The following is a 16,516-nucleotide window of genomic DNA, read 5'->3' as shown; positions in this document are numbered from 1 at the left end:
CGCAGTGCCGCTCCTGGTGGCGGTGGCGCTAGAGGATCGGCACCTCTGCTGCACACAGTGCGGCCCGTGGCCGTTGGGCCGTTATCGCTTGGGGCGGGGCAAGGCCGGGGCCGGGGACGCCAAGAAGGGCGCCACGCCAGTGACATGGCTCCGCGGTCCCTGCTGCCGCTGCTCCTGGCCGTGCTTGTGGCAAAGCCCTCTGGCGGCCGGCCCGGCGATCTAAGGCAAGTCCTCCGAGGCGCGCTGCGTACGTTGACGCCGTGAGCTCGGTCAAGCATGTAATTTGCTTGAGTTGAACCTGGCGTTGCCGCCAGGGCCAGGGACCGACAGCCAGGTCGCACGTCGACCTTGGCCTCCTCACCGCACCGAAGTCCAACGATGACGACGGCGACATCAGTGCCACAGCAGCGCTCCGAAGCGACGGGGACCGCGGCTTCGACGCGGCGCCACCGCGTCGTGCACCTGACCGTGCACAAGGTGGCCGACGGGAACGCCACGTCCGGTGCGGCCGGTGCGGCCGGCCTGCAGGGGATGATGCGCATGGGGCCCATGGGCGGCGACGCGTTCATCGGCCACGCCCGGCACATCGCGGCCACCATCGTGAGGAACGTGTTCAACACCGCGTCGGAAGTCATCACGTACATCATCGAGTATGTGTGACGTGTAGCCCGTGGTGCAGCCTGCAGCAAGCCGGGCGCGAGTATCGGTCCAATAAACGGAGGAACTCTCCCACGCGTTGCCTTCGCCTTCCATTGCACCGCCAGAGCCAGTGCCCAACCTCGCCTAGAGTCCTCAACAGAGCGCCTGGGATGGCCGGGGTAGGCAACATCTCCATTCGCGACACCCGAGCGCGGCGGGTTGGCCTACCCCGCCGTTTGCAGGCGTTCCGCACGCGACGCGCGGCGCGCCGGGCGAAACCGGTGCAGCGGTGCGAAGCAGCTGATGAGGCGCAAGGTGCCTCGCCTCGCCTCGCTCTGGAGGGGCCAAGCCGGGCCCCCGTGGCGCCTGGCTCGGGCCTAGGGCGTCGCCTAGCGTCGCCGGCCCGGCCCGTGCGCGTATCGCCGGCGCGTGCTTGTTGCCCCTCCCCGCCACACCCCCGCCCCCGCCCTCCCTCCTCCACGCCTCCACGCTGCCGGCCCGCGGCCGCACCGCCGGCCCTTCCCTTCAGTCCTGAGCCGGGCGCGACACCGATCACACAGCGTCCGCGAGGCAGACGCCAGGCCCAAGCCCAACGGCCCAACCCCAGGACAGCGACGTGCTCGCAGACGACGCCGCGACGCCACGACGCCGCTTGCAGGACCAGGGTGCTCGGCGGACCTTGCGACGGACGCTGCGGACGGCGACGCGACACGGAGACACGAGGGAGGCACCGCATGGCACCTCGGCGTGCCGTCGCCCTCGTCTAGCCGGTGTTTACATTCACAGCGACCGGTGAGTCTCGAAGAGCCGACTACTGTACCAGTGCATATGTTGATGTAGTTTATTGTGCTGATCTAGCCAGTTTGGGAAAACACTGAGGGGTTTGTGTTGCCTTCACGAGCATACTTTGATGCGAATGCACGAAGTGATTCTCTGCGACCCCGACATCGAGAGCCGAGTCCATGGTCGCCCGTCAGGGCAGCAGTGGCAGTGTACTAGCAGTGCGACTGTCAGTGTGCAGCGGTGCAGCGAGCCGTTTTGTCTGGCAAATGTATGCCGTCAGCGCGCAGCAGTAAGGAATAAGGGATACCCACTGCAACAAGTGTTGGCAGCGGACCGTGCGTGCCAGCGCTTGCGTTAGTGTGTGTGAGAGTGTGTGTCCGGCACGCTTGGGGTAAGATTGGGTGGGGGTGGGGGGGATGACAACTCACAGGGAGTTCCCCGAAAATGTCTCACGCCCTGGCATGCGCCCGTCCGAGCATGCATATAAGCAGGGGAGTGAAACACACACGTTAAAGCACACACACACGCGCACAAAGAGAGCGCAGCGACCCACGCTGACACTACAAACCCTCTCGTGGGAGCAAAACTTGGGATGGTGTGTGTTTGTGTATGTGTGTGTGGGCGCCCCCGCGGGACCGCTCCGTGGGGCTCACCCGGTGATTCGGCATACCAGGGATTTCACCGCCGCGCCTGCCCCGGCTGCCCCGCCCCACTTTCCCCCAAGCACTTCGTGGACTGCTACTTGTTGCCCCGATCCTCATGAATGTCGGCGATACCCCGCGCCGCGCCGCGCTGCGTGTTTTCCATTTCTTTCCCTGCCACGGGCGCGGCCGCGCGAGCCCAGCAGCCCAACAACCTAGCGGCGTGTGCGCCGCGGCGCCCCGCCTGTCCATTGACACCGACGCCCCCTCAGCCTCCCCCCCCCTCCTCGCCGATGTTCGCGGGGTGGCGCCAAGCGGATGTGGCATGTGTATCGCATCATGAAAGACTAGCCCGTGCCGTCGAGCCGCGCAGTTCGTACATACGTGTGATACGTGCCGGCAGACAGACAGACAGACGGGTACGTGGTGCGTTTTGCGTTTGCACGAGGTGAGGAGCGAGCCTTTTTTTCGACGACGCCCCGCCCCGCCTCGACGGCGTCCTCGGCGCCACGGCGTGCTAATGTCTCAATTTGTCGCGGCGCCGGCAGGCCGGCAGGGCCCGCACTGTAAATCTGGCCGCGCTGCGCCGCGCGCTGAAATATTTGCGGTCCTCGTGGCGCCGTCCCTTGCACCGTCGTGCTTCGTCGCTCTGTCCCTCTCGCACCCCTGCGGAAGGGGAGGGCCCCGTCGCGAGTGCGAGAGAGACAGCGCGGCGAGAGCGCTGCTGTTGTTCGGAATCTCGGAATGAGCCTGCCGCTGTCTGCACCGCGTACGGCCCTCCTCGACAAGAAGAAGTGGTGGTGTTCACGACGAGCCCACGAACTGCGAGTCGGCGAGGCGGCAGGGGTGGGGTGGCACAGGGGTGGCACAGTGGGCCAGAAGACCGGTGGAGGCGGCCAAAACTCTGGACGCGTTTTGAGCTCCAGAGTCGCTAAATGGGACTCGAACTGGGCGTGTGACCCCACCAATGGAGTGCTCTCCGAACGAGGAATCCGTTGGTGGGGTCACACGTTTGATTCGAGTCCATTTAGCGACTGTGGAGCTCAAAACGCAGCTAGAGTTTTTGGCCGGCGGCGCCGACCTTCTGGCCCACTGTGGGTGGGCAGCCCGCCGTACCGCGACGCACACACACACCGCCCTTCCTCGGCGCGGCCGGCGCCTCGCCGCCGCTCGTTACCCGCGGCTTAGCGGCGCGGCGCGTCCCGGCCGGCGGTTGACTGCGGTTGACGGGCACGTGGCGCCACGTGGCGGGCCATGTGATGCTGCCCGGCGCAGCGCCGCACGCCGCCCAGGCCGCCCAGCACAGAGGCCGCTTTGTTTACTGCCGCGTGCGCCGGCCGGGCCGGCCGCAACGCACCGCAGCGCCAGACAAGGACTGAACGGACTAAAAACAGCAACAACAACGGCAAGGCTCCAGCACCACGTAATAGCCCTGTCGCCGCTACCCTGCCGTCCTACGGCGAGGCGTGGCGAGGCCTGGCCTGGCGTGGCCCAGTTCGGCAATGGATTGAACCGCGCCCTGGCCGGTCCGGCCCCGGTCGGCACTGCTGGCACGACCAATTTGCAGACGGCCTCGGCGCCGCGCGCTTTGCCGGTGTCAGGGCACAGGGTCGCGGGGCGCAATGGAGCGTGGGGCGGGGCGGGGCGGCCGCTTGAAAACGGAATCACTGAGTCCGCGCCGCCGGCCCGGCCCGGCATTACTTCCGGGTCCACACAGGAATGATAACTGGAGGCACAAGTTGGATTGGGAGGGCGACCAGGCCGAGGACTGAGACTGGAGGCCGCACCGAGTTGGGACGCGGACTCTGGGTAGTCTGGAGTCCGGGCAGCCTGGAGCCTCGCGCTAATCTCGCTGGGATGACAAAGGAGGCAGCGGGTTCGTCTCGTGTCGCGCGGAACTTGGGCACTAATTAGTCACCGGGCCAACCTCTTCTTTTTGCCTTCCACGATTGCCGACGATAACAAGCTGGGGAATCAAAGTTCGCAGAGCGTCGCCGGGTTTGCGAGGGGCCGTCTGAAACCAAGGTTCCAAAAAAACCGTAACCCCAAAAGAGGTGTCAGTGACTTAATGAGATCTCAAGGACGTATTGATTCATTGAGTTTACATTATTCTGCCCGTGCGTATTTACTCGCACACACGCACGCGCCCCCGCACACACTTTGCTCGTCGTATAAACTCCGCGTTAGGGCCCCGCCCGTTCCACCCCGCCCCGCCCCGCCCCGCCCCGCCCCGCCTCGTCATCGGGGCAATGGGGCGTGGTGCCGGACATGCGGTGGGGCGACGCGGCCAGGGAACGGCCCCCGGCCCGGAAGTGGATCTGGAAAGCGAGAGTTTTTGCGAGGTAAAAATGGGGCCAAGGAGACGAGACGCTCCGCGGTGAGGGATGGGATGAGGGAAGAAGCGAACCCTGCGACGTGCAATTGACCGTGCCGTGCCGTGCCGCCGTGCCGCCCTGTCCCCGTCCGGGGGCAAAGCGGGGCACCGTCGTCGTCCGGGCGCCGCGGCCCCTCACGCCCTCACCGGCGGCCAGGCGGCCAGCGAAAGTACTACCGCAGCGACACAGCGCGGCGACTCCACCCCAAACTTTTCCGAATGAATGAGCCAAGTTCGGCACGGCAGGGCCTTGCAGGGCGGCGCGGCGTCTGCGGCACTTCCGCGAAAGAAAGGGAATTCGGGAAGGGGGAGGGGGGGGGCGTCTTTCATCGGAATTCTTCGGCGCGTGCTGGCTGCCTGGCGCTGCCTTCTAATCGAGCCGGGAATTAGGGAAGGGAGTGATATGCCAGGAAAAGAGCGTCACGCTGCGAAGACGACTGTTCGAATCCCGCGTGTGACAGTGCCAGCTCCGTCCGCTCTTCCCCTCGCGCTGGCGCATGGTGGCGCCGCCGTGAAGTCGCCGTCGCGAGGCGCCGCGTCTTGGCGATACACACACCAGACTCCCTCCCGCGCGCCTCTCGCGTATCTCTCGCCCCGGCCGCCGCTGCCGCCGCTGCTCGCCCGAATGACTCTAAAATTAGCGATATGCGAGTGGGCAGCGCGGGAAAGGCTGCGGCGGGGCGGGGCGGGGCGGGGCGGGGCTCGGTGCGCCCCCTCCTTCCCTCCCAGGACTCGCGCCCCCGCCGCGCCCGGCATGATGAAGGGGGATTTACGACTCGGACGACAAATGGGAATACGTAATTTATCGGCGCGCCCCGCGTGTTGTGTGTTGCAGAACGCCATGAAGTCGGAGGACAAGAGCGCGGGCCGCGTCCGCATCGCCGTGCTCGGCAAGTTCAACGTCGGCAAGTCAGGTGAGTGACAAGGAATAACACTCGGAGGGACTAAGGAAGTTTGCCGACGATCCAGTGCCTTGAGTGGCGCAGGGCGTTGCGCTGCTGCTTTGGGTTGTTGTGGCTGGTCGTCGTGAGACTGGTGTAGTGCTTTTCCCGGCACTAAGTGGGCGGCCGGGTTTACAGAAGCCGGCTGACTTTGTTTCGCGGAACTACCCCACCCTTACCTCAACTCGCCCCACCCCGCCCCGCCTTGCGCATCTGCCGCTGCCGCGCGGCGCTGCCCCCTACTTCTCCCTGCCCTGCCGGCCTTGATAAAAAGGAAAAAAAAAGTTAGTATTGAAAAACTGAGTCCTTTGTGCCGTGGCCTGCACCGCCGCGCCGTGCCCGTTGGATTGCGAGCACCCGGTGTATAGTAGTTTTAAGTGTGTTTCAAGTGTGAAGGTATCATCTGCTAAAAAATAATCCTGTCAGCGATGACAAAAGCAAAGGCTAGGGCCACTGTGCCAGGCCGCCGCAGGCTGCCGAGCTGCCAGGCGGACATCGATTGGTTTGCACAGCCACCAGTGTTTGTCCCTTTGCCGGGACAGACACAGTCCGACCAGGTTCCCACGGCCTCTCCAGCAGTCCCAGCAGTCCCAGTCCCAGTCCCATCCCCAGTCCCAGTACAGTCCCGGTTCAAGGTCGAGAGCGTCGCCGTGGAGGGCACATTGTCGGCCAGTGGGCTGAGCCGCGGTGACCATGGCGCCATGCCCACGTTCAAAGGGGGTCCGGACCGGTCCGGACTCGGTGCGCGCCCCGTCAGTGTACTAGAGAGAGAGAGAAAAAGGAACAACGACGGCTCTCACTCAATTTAATTGGCAAAGGTAGGGGGTTGCATGTAGCGCGGCAGCTGGACGGGGTTGGTTCTCCTTGACCTGGCGATGATCACCCTCGTCATCATGGAGCATGGAGCAGGGAAGGTGAAACCAAAGCTTCCGCAGAGGAAGGCCTAACTGCACAGGCTCTCCGGGAAGGGGGTCCTTCTTCGTGCAGCTCGAAATGGAAATGGACAGAGAATGCCAACAAGAAGCGCGCGCGGCGAGCTCGGGACACGGAGAGCGGCCGCTCGGAGCGAAGGACACATTTCGCTGAAGCGCCGATCAGAGCCCGAGCAGGGCATTACAAGTCCGGGGGGAGGGGTTGCTGATATCATCTTTTCTACTTTGTCTACTTTGGACAGCGAGGATCTGATTCAACAAGCCCACCCCGGTCCACCCCCGGCCCGCGCCGCCCCCCGCGCGGGGTTCAAGGAACTCCCTGCCGCTCAAGGCTCCGCGCTCCGCGGCGAGGCTAGAGGCTCAAGGCCGCTCCGGAAGGCGGGGATTAGTTGGCAGCGCCGAACAGAGTTGGCACGCCTGGCTAACGAACGAGGCAGGCAGGCAGGCAGCCCGCGGTACGCGCGGATCTGCCAGTCCCTGACCGCGATGACCGCGTCCAGGAGGGTCCGCTTCGGGTGTTCGTTCGCCTGTTCGACTATCAATTTGAAGCAGCGGGGTGCCTCGCCTCGCCTCGCCTCGCCGCCCCCGCCAAGGCAGCCAAGGCCGGCCGGCAGGGTCAGGAGAGCAGCCCGTCGGCGACAAGAACCCTTTGTCCAAAAGGACGGCCTTGGCCGACGTGGCCGTCCAATCCACTCCCCTGCTGGCCTCTTGCGCGCGACGTTTGCGAGGACGTCTGCGCGTCCAGCAGCGCCGCGGGGGGCAGGAAGGCGCGCAGGTGGATCGCATCAGCGTCGAGGACGACACCGAGAGCCCGGCCGCGGCGTAGTACCGGCCCACGCGCGGCCCAAAGTCCGACCCCGGAGAGCTACAAGTGTGTTGTTGTTTTGCTGCGTCGCGCGGGCCAAAGACCTGCTGAGAACACCAAAGGTGGACCGGAGAAAGGGAGGGGGGGGGGGAGAGGGATGGTGTCGGGGTGTTTGTGTACACTCTTTTAGGGTGGCCGAACTCACGCCTCGCCTCGCGCCTCGCCCCCTCCCCTCCCTCTCCCCTCCCGCCACGCGTTCGCGCCCCGCAGTGGGGCTCAGTTCACTGGCTTGTCTTTATTGGCTATCGGGACAGAGGGGTGGTTTTACAGCGGAATATCACTTACACAGGCAGCGCGGCGCGGAGCGTGGAGCGCGGACAGAGGCTCGGCGGCCACAACAGGGGGACGGGCCGGGACGGGCGGCCGGGGGGCCATGACCTGACTCACTGCTCTGGCTTTGTGTCCGATTCGACTCGTCATCGTTTCTGCCCTTCTTTTCTTTTGTCCCAAAGGCCCGACGATCGTCCCGCGCGCTTTGATATGCCCTCCAGGGCCGTCCGGGCCGTCCGGGGCGGTCTGCCACCGCGCGCCCTGCCCGGGGCGAAGGCCTTGCCGAGGGCCGAGGCCGCCGGTTCCTCGTATCGGCTGCTGGCTGGCTGGAGCTGGAGGGCCGCGACGACGTGACGACGTGTCCACGTCTGGCCGTGAGAGTGAGAGTAGGCCCTACCCCACGGCCCAGCTCAAGGGCCGTTCGATGTAACGGCACAGACACGTTCCAAAATTTCGAGAGGCACGCCACCGCAAGCCGCGCCGATCGAACCGTCTTCGCGGTCTTTCCTCGCGGTTTTTCCTCCCCGGCAAAAAGTAAAAATAAGCCTTGCCGCCAACTTGGCCATAAACCGCCTGAGGTGACCCGGTTGAAAACAGGTCGGCGTTGTCCCATCTCTGTATCGTGTGTCATGCGTCACAAATCAAGCGAAAATAACTCTCTGCCGGCACAATATCGCGCTATTGGGAGGCATTCCGAAATCAAGGCATTCACGGCGGTCAGAGCCCCGGCCGGCCCGGCCGCGCTAGCTTAGCGTGGTGCGCCCTTTGTGCCCCCCCCCCCTTTCGCCACCCCTTCTCCTCCCCCTCCCCAACCCCCGTGTTAAGTAACACACTCCGTAACGCGCGGGGGTCCCCGGCCGGCCGAGACCTGCCACAATAATTCTGGAAACCAGGCTAGGCTAAATTCTGCGCGCGAGGCGAGGTGAGGGCGATGTGCGTCTAGGTAGGCCTATGCTCATCGCAGTCGGCTTCGCTAAATCAGGTCAATGCGTCTCGAGTACACACACTGCAAGCGAGTCAAATAGGAAACGCGGCCTCCTTCTCCTTGTTATTGGAGTGAGGATCGGCCTTGATTCCTTTTTCCTACGTCACTTGGTCGCACAACGAGGGTGAATGAACTATACACCTTGGTGCCCTTCGGATGGGCCTGTAGGACCTCTTGACGCGGGGAGGGACGAACCGTGCCATTCATCCTCGGTTCCTCGGTCCTCGCAACCTGTATTAGTGTTAGTGCTGGCCGATCATGGGCCGATCGACCGACACCAATCCCCAATCCGTCCCAGTCCAGGGGGATGGCCCAGGCCTGCCCAGGCCCGCCCAGGCCGGGGGAAGTCCGCGGCGGGGAGGCCTTGTCGGCGACTGTGTTACGAGTCGGGGTGGTTCGGCGCGGCACGCCGCGGCCTGCGCCCTTTCTTATGCAACATCGACCGTGTGTATAACGTTTCCCCTTCGACGCGCAGCGCAGCAGGGCAGCAGCAGGGTGATTCCGAACCGTCGCACTTTGGTGCGTCGCGTAAGGGGTGCGAGAGAGACGGCACGAAGCCACCCTGCTGGGCGTGCTGGGCGCAGGGTAGGCAGCCCGCGCCGGGGGGAAATCGTCGAGGCCACGACGTGGGCCCGGCCGCGCGTCCCTCGCAGTGGCGGGGCGGCGCTGGGAGTAAATATTTTGCAGCGCCGATCACTTTGAACGGCGGATGCCCGCGCGGCCGGCCGGCAGACCGGACCCAAATGAGGCAGACTGCGTCACCGCCGTCAAATCGACATCACGCGCTCCTGTTTTCGTGCGGCCATTTTGGGTTTCTTCCACACTGACACCCCTGACACCACACCAAGGCACGTCGCCAACTAACCTGGACCCTCCTCGTCTGTTGCAGCTCTCATCGTCAGATACCTCACCAGGAGATTCATCGGGGAGTACCGCTCCAACACAGGTGAGCGTTTTCTCGTTTTCTCGTTTTCTCTCTCTCTCTCTCTCTCTCTCTCTCTCTCTCTCTCTCTCTCTCTCTCTCTCTCTCTCTCTCTGACGAGCAGCATGGACTATGCAGCATCCGGCGGGTCGTCTCCACGTCCTTCCACGCGTCTCCGGTTGACGTCAGCGGCCTGGGCAGGGCGGCCCTCTGCGGTGCAGGCGCGTGGGAGCACGGACCAAGCGCCCGACCGGCACGCGTTGGGCTAGGCCGACTGGCTAGGCGGTGAAATGCAGCGTCCAGCCCCAGCCAACCATTCCGAAGACTCGCTCTCTGTCTCTGTCACACTCGCGGGGCTCTCCGGAAGGGTGTGTGAGAGAGACAAGCGACAAACCGCTCTTCTGAATCACACAGCGGCGCGATGCGCCGTGTGACGCCCTCCAGGGGCTCCAGGGCGTCCGAGACCGGCGCGACCGGTTCTTCGGGTGCCCTCTGCGTCACCGCGCCCTGGCGATAACAGTCCTAACAGACGGTGACGTCAGGAAAGGGACCGCCCTATCGTCCGCGGCAGGGCCAAGGCGGCGACGACAACGGGGAACAAGTTGAGACGTCAGGTCGACACTCTTTTCTCACTTTCCACTCACAGGGTGTGTGAGTGCGTGTGTCGACGCGATGGCGTCGCAGTGGCGTCGCGGTGGCGTCGCGGTGGCGCGCTGGACGAGGAAAAGCAGAGGAGGGAGGGAGCTGGCTGGGGATGCGTCAAAGGGCTGCGAATCAAACGCCCCCATTACCCAACTGCCACAATGAGACGCGGAGGGGCGGGGCGGGGCGGGGAGGGGCGGGGCGGGCTGTCTAAACTCGGCGGCGCGCCAAATTAGAGGGCGCCCTAAGGCTTCGTTATGGCTGGTTATGGCGTCCCGGTATGGCATAACTGAACGCACCCTCGAGTCCTCGAATACGTGGCATGCACGCCCCATCCGCGCGAGCACGACGAAGACACGTCCTCTTAAAGTACGCGGATAGAGCCTACCTTGTGGCAGTGGAATTTTCGCAATAAGTCACACTTTTTCCGGTGTGCACGTTTCCTGGCTCTCTGCGGCGGCGGCGGCGACGGCGGCCGCCTCAAAAGGGCTCGATCCGGGCGGCGGCGCGAAAGGCAGCAAAGGCAGCAAGAAGGACAGCAAGGCGAGGCAGCCGCCGGCAAGCGCGACGTGAAAATAGCGGCGCCGATCGCCGTCGCGCCAATCAGAAATAGAAATTAAAAATAAAACATGCCTGCCGCCCCGCGCCGCACTCCCACGTGCGGCACCGCGACACAGCGACACAGCGGCGCCACGGATGAGCGACACCTTCCATATTTCGCCGCCACTGCCGCGGCACTGCCAGGCACTGCCAGGCACTGCCACCGGCCGGCGGCCGCCTGCGTTCTTGGCGCGTTCATGCCCAGGCATGACGCGCATCGCCGCGGCCACCACGCCGCCGCGCCTCCATCTCCGTCCATTCCGAACGGCGCCCTCGTCGCTCTGTCTCCCTCGCACTCATGGGCCGTTCCGTGGGTGGGGCTGCGGGAGAGAGACAGCGACGGAACGCGGCGCGGAACCAGTGTACTGGCTGGCTGCCGTCCGTCCGCTCTTCGCCCTCCTCTCCGCGGCCTGAGTGTCGATCGGACTATCGCATTCACCACCTAGGGCCGGGCCCACGGCCGGGCCGCGCTGGCGGTCGGCGGGGCGGGGAAGGCCTTGGGGGCAGGCCTTCCCGAGCCGAACGCGAGATTCCGAAGGTACGCCCTGGCGCCCTAGCCTCGCGGAATGCCCCGGCGTGCCTTCGGCGGCGTCCGCCCCGCCCTGTAGCCCGCACCCTGCGCGCACCCTGCAGCACGTCGACGGCCAGGTTGGGCTCGCCCAGAGCGGCGGCTGCTCTCTCCTCCCTGCTCCCCCTCGCCGTGCCGCAGTGCCGTGCATCTGACCTCGTCTATGCGATGCAAGACTGTTGTCGCCGCGCGGACCGTATTTTTAAACTCGGCGCCGCCGTCCCGCGCACTGCCCCGCGGCCGCGCCGTTGCAGCGCCACCGCGCGCCGTTTATACCGACGGTCCCGGCACGCGGCGCGTCTGAGTCCCGTATCGGGAGGAAAAACCAAAACCGCGCCCCAGAAAAACTGTTTGTTGTGGCCGGACTGGCCAGCCGGACCGCGGTGTTCTTTTTCGCCTCGCGCAGCAGACACCGCGTGAGGGGTCGCCTCTTCACAGTCTGGCAGCGCGCCTTTGCTTTCAACGCGCTCACACACGGGGCCAGCAGGCCAGCTGGGGCTTTGAAACAATATCCCAGCCGGCGGCGGCGGGGATCGAACCCGCCGCGGCTCGCACGGCGCACACCAATCCACCACCACACGCGTGAATCACTTCAGGGGGGAAAAGGAAAACATCCCGGGCGAGGCCCGCGACGTCGCGGCGAGCGGGGCGGGGCGGGGAGGGCGGGAGGGCGGCCAAGAGGGAATTCCCGGTCGACATTGAAATTTCCTCATGGAGGGCTGGCCGCCGTGGCCGCCGTGGCCGCCACGTTGGCCGCCGCCACTTTGATCGCTTGCATTCCACGGCCGCGCGGCGGATGTGGCGTTGGCGGTGCGGCGGGGCGGGGCTGCATGGCGGGGGCCCAAGTCGCCGCCGCGGCCCGTCCGCAGCGTCACTGACCGCGCCAACACAAATGTAAACACCTGGCTTCCGAGCGGATTTCGCACCCCGACCGCCCCGACACCCTCGCATCTCGCAGCGCGCAGCCTCGCAGGGGTTCATCAAAGCGCTTCCCAATCCCTCGTCGCGCCCCCGCGCGCCGCCTCTATCGGTTTATGGTAGGTTATGGCCCTGCCGGGCCGGGGTGCGCGGTGGCCGATGGGGCGGACGGATCAGCGAGAGCTTTCACTTCCTTTCTCGTGAGTGCGCGGCGACGCCCAGACGCCCCCGCAAGACGGCCTGCTTCGCCTGCTTCCGCGCCGTTGCTCCGGGACTCCTCCCCCTTTCCTCCCCCTTTCCACATCCTTCCACGACCCCCGCGGGACCTAATCATTGCTTTCGGTGGGACAAACGGGAAGTGGTCACCGCGAAAACAACTCCCCTCCCCTCCGCTCCCCGCCGCCCCTGCCCCTTCCTGCCAGACGCAGCCGCGCGGCGAAAGGGGCGGCATCGTCAAGGCTCCGGTGCGGAGGGGAGGGGGGGGGAGGCTGACCCGATTCCGTCGTCGCTATGATCACTTCCGGGTGAAGGTGATAGCCTCGACAACGACGCCGGCAGTCTGGCCCGGGCCGGGTCCTTCGGGGGTCTGTCATCCAGGGCCACGGCGATGGGGGGCGGGGCGGGGCGGGGCGGCGCTGGGCTGACCCGCTGGCCTCGGCCGGGTCACCGCGACGGCCATGGCGACGGCACCTCGGCACGTCGGCCGGGGTGTTGTCAACTAATTTGGCGGCTCGAAGTGGCGCGGCCGGCCTATACCACCGCTGTCCCCGGCCATGCCCCGGCTGTCCCACTGACAGTGTCGCGCTGACAGTGTAATTAGTCGGCCGGCGCGAACAGGAAAAGGGGCTCCTTGTCCTTGCCCGTGGAGGGGCCCGTGGCGGAGCCCCTCGGGCCCTGGCCCTCTGGCCCTCTGGTGTATCCACGTGGACGGATTTAGGACGCCGCCGCGACCCGCGGCACCCTGACCTCGTGGCGATGCGCCCCGCGGGCCGCGGGCTGGGGTAGCGCTGGCGCCCTGAACTTGCGTTGTGGAGCTGCGCGGCACGGCACGGCGCGCGCCGGCGGTGGCGGTCGGTCAGCCTCGAAAATGTCACCCGCCGGCCGCCGCGCTGTTTGTGTCCTCGTCCTCCTCAAATGTCACCACGTCGTCTCGTCTCGTCCACCAGAGGAATCTGGGATGAAAACGGCGCGTGCCTGGCCGTCCCTGGCGGCAGAAGGGCAAGGCTGCGCAAGGCAGCGTTCACCGCCTCGAGTTTTTGGCTTGTGCCTCATGGTTCGCGTTTCGCTCTGTGTTGCAGACCTCCTCTACCTGCAGGCCGTCGTGGTCAAAGGCTCCCTCATGGACGTGGAGATCGTCGACGTGTCGGGGGAAACGGTGAGTCCCGAGTTTCGGGTGGTGGCCCCTCAGTGTAGGCGGCCCATCCTACGGGCGTGCTGAGCGGGCTGCCCGCCCCGCGCTCTGCAGGCGCTCGGTGCTGACGGCCTTTCTCTCTCTGTCTCTGCAGCGCGACTCCCCCTTGGAGGCGGCCCAGCTGGCGGCCGACGGCGTGGTCGTCGTGTACTCCATCACGGACCGCGAGTCGTTCGAGTACGCGCAGCGGGTGCTGGAGCTGCTGTCCACGGTGCCGGGGCTGCCCACCACGCTGCTGGCCAACAAGGCCGACCTGGCGCACCTGCGAGCGGTAAGCTGTCTTTGCGTACAGTGTGCGCGCCTTGTGTCCACGGCCGTTCGTGCATTCGTTGATTCGTTGATTCGTCGCTCCAGGTGAAGGAGTCCGAAGGCCGAGCTCTGGCCGAGACCACCAACTCCGCCTTCTACGAGGTGTCCGTGGCGGAGGACAGCCCGGGCGTCTACCAGGCGTTCGAGCTGCTGGCCAGCGACTGCCTCACCTTCCTCAACAACAACAACACCCTCAACAGCAACAACAATAACAACAACAACGCCGCCAACAGCACCACGACGCGGACGAGGAAGTTCTCCGTCACCAAGATGCTGGGCACGCTCATCAGCGGCAAGAGCTCCTCGCCACCGCCGTCCTCGCCGCCGCCCTCCACGTCATCGTGCTCCTGGCAGCAGGGCACGGTCAAGGTGTGCCAGAAGGCGGACCTGTACCGCAGCGGCATGCTGCAGCGGCGCGTCAAGAAGACCTCCATCACCGCCTCGCTGTGACTAGAGCAGCAGCAGCAGGGACTGCACTGAGGCCGCCAGCGCAGGCGTCCCTGCTTCCCCAGTCTTCTGGATGTCGCCTGACAGTGCAGTGGAAATGCTTTGAACGCTCTCAGCGATGCTCGTTGGAAGACTGGACCATTTCGTAGGAGAGAGAGCAATGGAGAATGATACACAATAGTAGACAGTGGGTGCGGTTCGACTCGGTTTGACCATACACTGCGACGGGGGGTTTCCAAACGGCCTAGGCAGCCATCGTGGGCGCCATCTAGCTAAACGCGTTTCTTGATCTGAAAGCCAACTGTGATATTTACCGTAATTTAAGATAATGCCAGAAGAATATGAGCTGCCGAGAGATGATGTTCCAAAATGGAAGAGCCCTATCGGCACGAGCGTTTCGAGGAATCGTGTGTGTTCAATTGTATTTATTCACCTCCGGGTCAAAATCGAAGGCAGGCATTTCTTTTCCGTGTGCGGAAGGTTACGGCGGTGTATTGTATACTCGCCTTTTACCGAATGTAATAATATTGTATGTGCTGTTATTTCTAGTCATCCAGTTCAGGTTCTAATTAGATAAGTAAGAGCTGGCGGAGGCGGGAAACGAGTACACAATGGGAGAGTTATTTAGGTGTAAGTTCGGTGGTAACGATGTGATTTGCGATGCTAGTCTGACTTTTGGAGTCCGCTTCCACCCCCGCCAGCGTTTAAGCATTAACTAAGTGTACGAATCTTGACATTCCTGTAGCATGTAAGTCGTACGAAGTGATTCGGACGTGAGAAGAGGAGAAGGGGAGCTTTCGAAAAGACGGCGCGACTGTATTCGGGAAATGTGTTTTACCAATAAATAAACTATATTGTAACTCTTTTTCATTGAAAAGTACTGTTAAGTGTGTATAAATGATCGTGTGAATGTGAGTACGTGTGTCTGTCCTGTCTGTCCGTCTATGGATGTGCATGTAACTGTTTGAAAATTCAAGGTGATTTTAAATATGTGCACGAGTGCTCAACATAATTAAGCCCTGAGTTTCTAATAAAAGCGACGACTACAAAAGAGGTTCATCGGGGTTGAAATGATGTTTCTGTGTCCGTCGAGAACTGCCTGTCGAGTACACTGTTTGCAAAGAATCGTATGATGAATAAAAGTGTTAATACAGTAATTATAACTTGTGGTCAAATTATTTCTTGAACACGTGTTCAACATATTTTATGAAGTATACAGCGAGTGGGCAGCGGGAGATTCCTAGTGTTCCACCCGCACGCGCCATGACCACACCGACGACGGAGGGGGCGGCCAGGGGGCAGCCAGGGGACGGCTAGGGGGCGGCCACTTGCCGTCTGCTCCTTGATTTCCCCTCCCCCGGCCGTGACGTCACTTTTGGACGCCCCCCGCGAGGCGCGCTGCGCCACGCTGCGCCACGTGTCTGCTTGTCGCACGGGCCGGGGGAGCGAGAGAGAGAGAGAGAGGGAATCGCACGAGGACCACGACCCTCCATTATCCCGCAAGCGGCGCCCCCACAGTAGTCGCAGCGCCGCAGCCAGCAGGCTGGTGCCGAGAGTCGTTTCCGTCGCTGTCTCACTCGCACCTCTACGCAACGCCCCACGGGTGCGACAGAAACAGAAAGCGAAACGGCCTTTCGGAATCGGGCGGCAGGGCAGCCGACGCCAGCGCGGCTCATTCATCGGTAGGAAAAGTCGCGCATCGCGGCGAGGAAACTTTCCTCCAGGCCGGCGATACGACAGGCCGACAGTCGTGGACAGTTATGCCAACATCAGTAAGCAAAACCACCCCCAATGCTGCAGTGTCAAAAGGGTTGCCAATCTAGGCAAAGTCTCGAGATCAAAGTCCAAGGAAGGCAAGCAGAAGTTGCAACCCTCCAGACGCCGGTGCACCAACAAAATATTCAGAATATCAAGAAAATATTCGATAGTGTCGAAAGGCCACCTTTCCCTCTGAAACTATGGTCCAACCTGCCCTTCCCTACCATAACCTCACCCAACCTAACCTAACCTAACCTAACCTAACCTAACCTAACCTAACCTAACCTAACCTAACCTAACGTTCGGGACGTCTAGCCGTCTAACCTAACCTAACCTAACCCAACCTAACCTAACCTAACCTAACCTATTCCTCCAGGACCTCCGGGGTCACGCCGTTCGGCTGCCGCGACACTGTCGCGCTTCGGCTGCCGCGACACTGTCGCGCCTGGGGCTGCCGCGGGCCCGCTGTCCGCGCCTTCCCCTGGCCCGCGACGCTGTCGCGCTTCCCCTG

At 63.7% G+C, this 16,516-nt stretch overlaps 1 protein-coding gene across 1 annotated transcript; it reads left to right on the top strand.

The window, feature by feature from the left end:
* Positions 1-1,186: 1,186 nt before the first annotated feature.
* LOC117641780 (ras-related and estrogen-regulated growth inhibitor-like protein) lies at positions 1,187-15,393 on the top strand. The gene is made up of 6 exons (XM_034379403.1): positions 1,187-1,433; positions 5,275-5,351; positions 9,320-9,376; positions 13,379-13,455; positions 13,586-13,762; positions 13,846-15,393. Exons 2-6 carry the CDS (start codon positions 5,279-5,281, stop codon positions 14,248-14,250), a joined length of 789 nt encoding a protein of 262 aa, XP_034235294.1. The 5' UTR covers positions 1,187-1,433; positions 5,275-5,278; the 3' UTR covers positions 14,251-15,393.
* Positions 15,394-16,516: the final 1,123 nt, after the last annotated feature.

This window comes from Thrips palmi, unplaced genomic scaffold (assembly GCF_012932325.1).
Source record: "Thrips palmi isolate BJ-2018 unplaced genomic scaffold, TpBJ-2018v1 HiC_scaffold_15, whole genome shotgun sequence".
In the NCBI taxonomy this organism is placed as follows: Eukaryota; Metazoa; Arthropoda; class Insecta; order Thysanoptera; family Thripidae; genus Thrips; species Thrips palmi.
Note: the sequence above shows the minus strand (reverse complement) of the source record. Positions and strands in the feature narration are given on the sequence as shown.

Bases quoted from the DNA above. Each gene is read 5' to 3' on its own strand.
- LOC117641780 (XM_034379403.1), top strand. From the start codon at position 5,279: ATGAAGTCGGAGGACAAGAGCGCGGGCCGCGTCCGCATCGCCGTGCTC. The intron at 5,352-9,319 runs GTGAGTGACAAG...CGTCTGTTGCAG, and splicing joins GTTCAACGTCGGCAAGTCAG to CTCTCATCGTCAGATACCTC. The intron at 13,456-13,585 runs GTGAGTCCCGAG...CTGTCTCTGCAG, and splicing joins TCGACGTGTCGGGGGAAACG to CGCGACTCCCCCTTGGAGGC.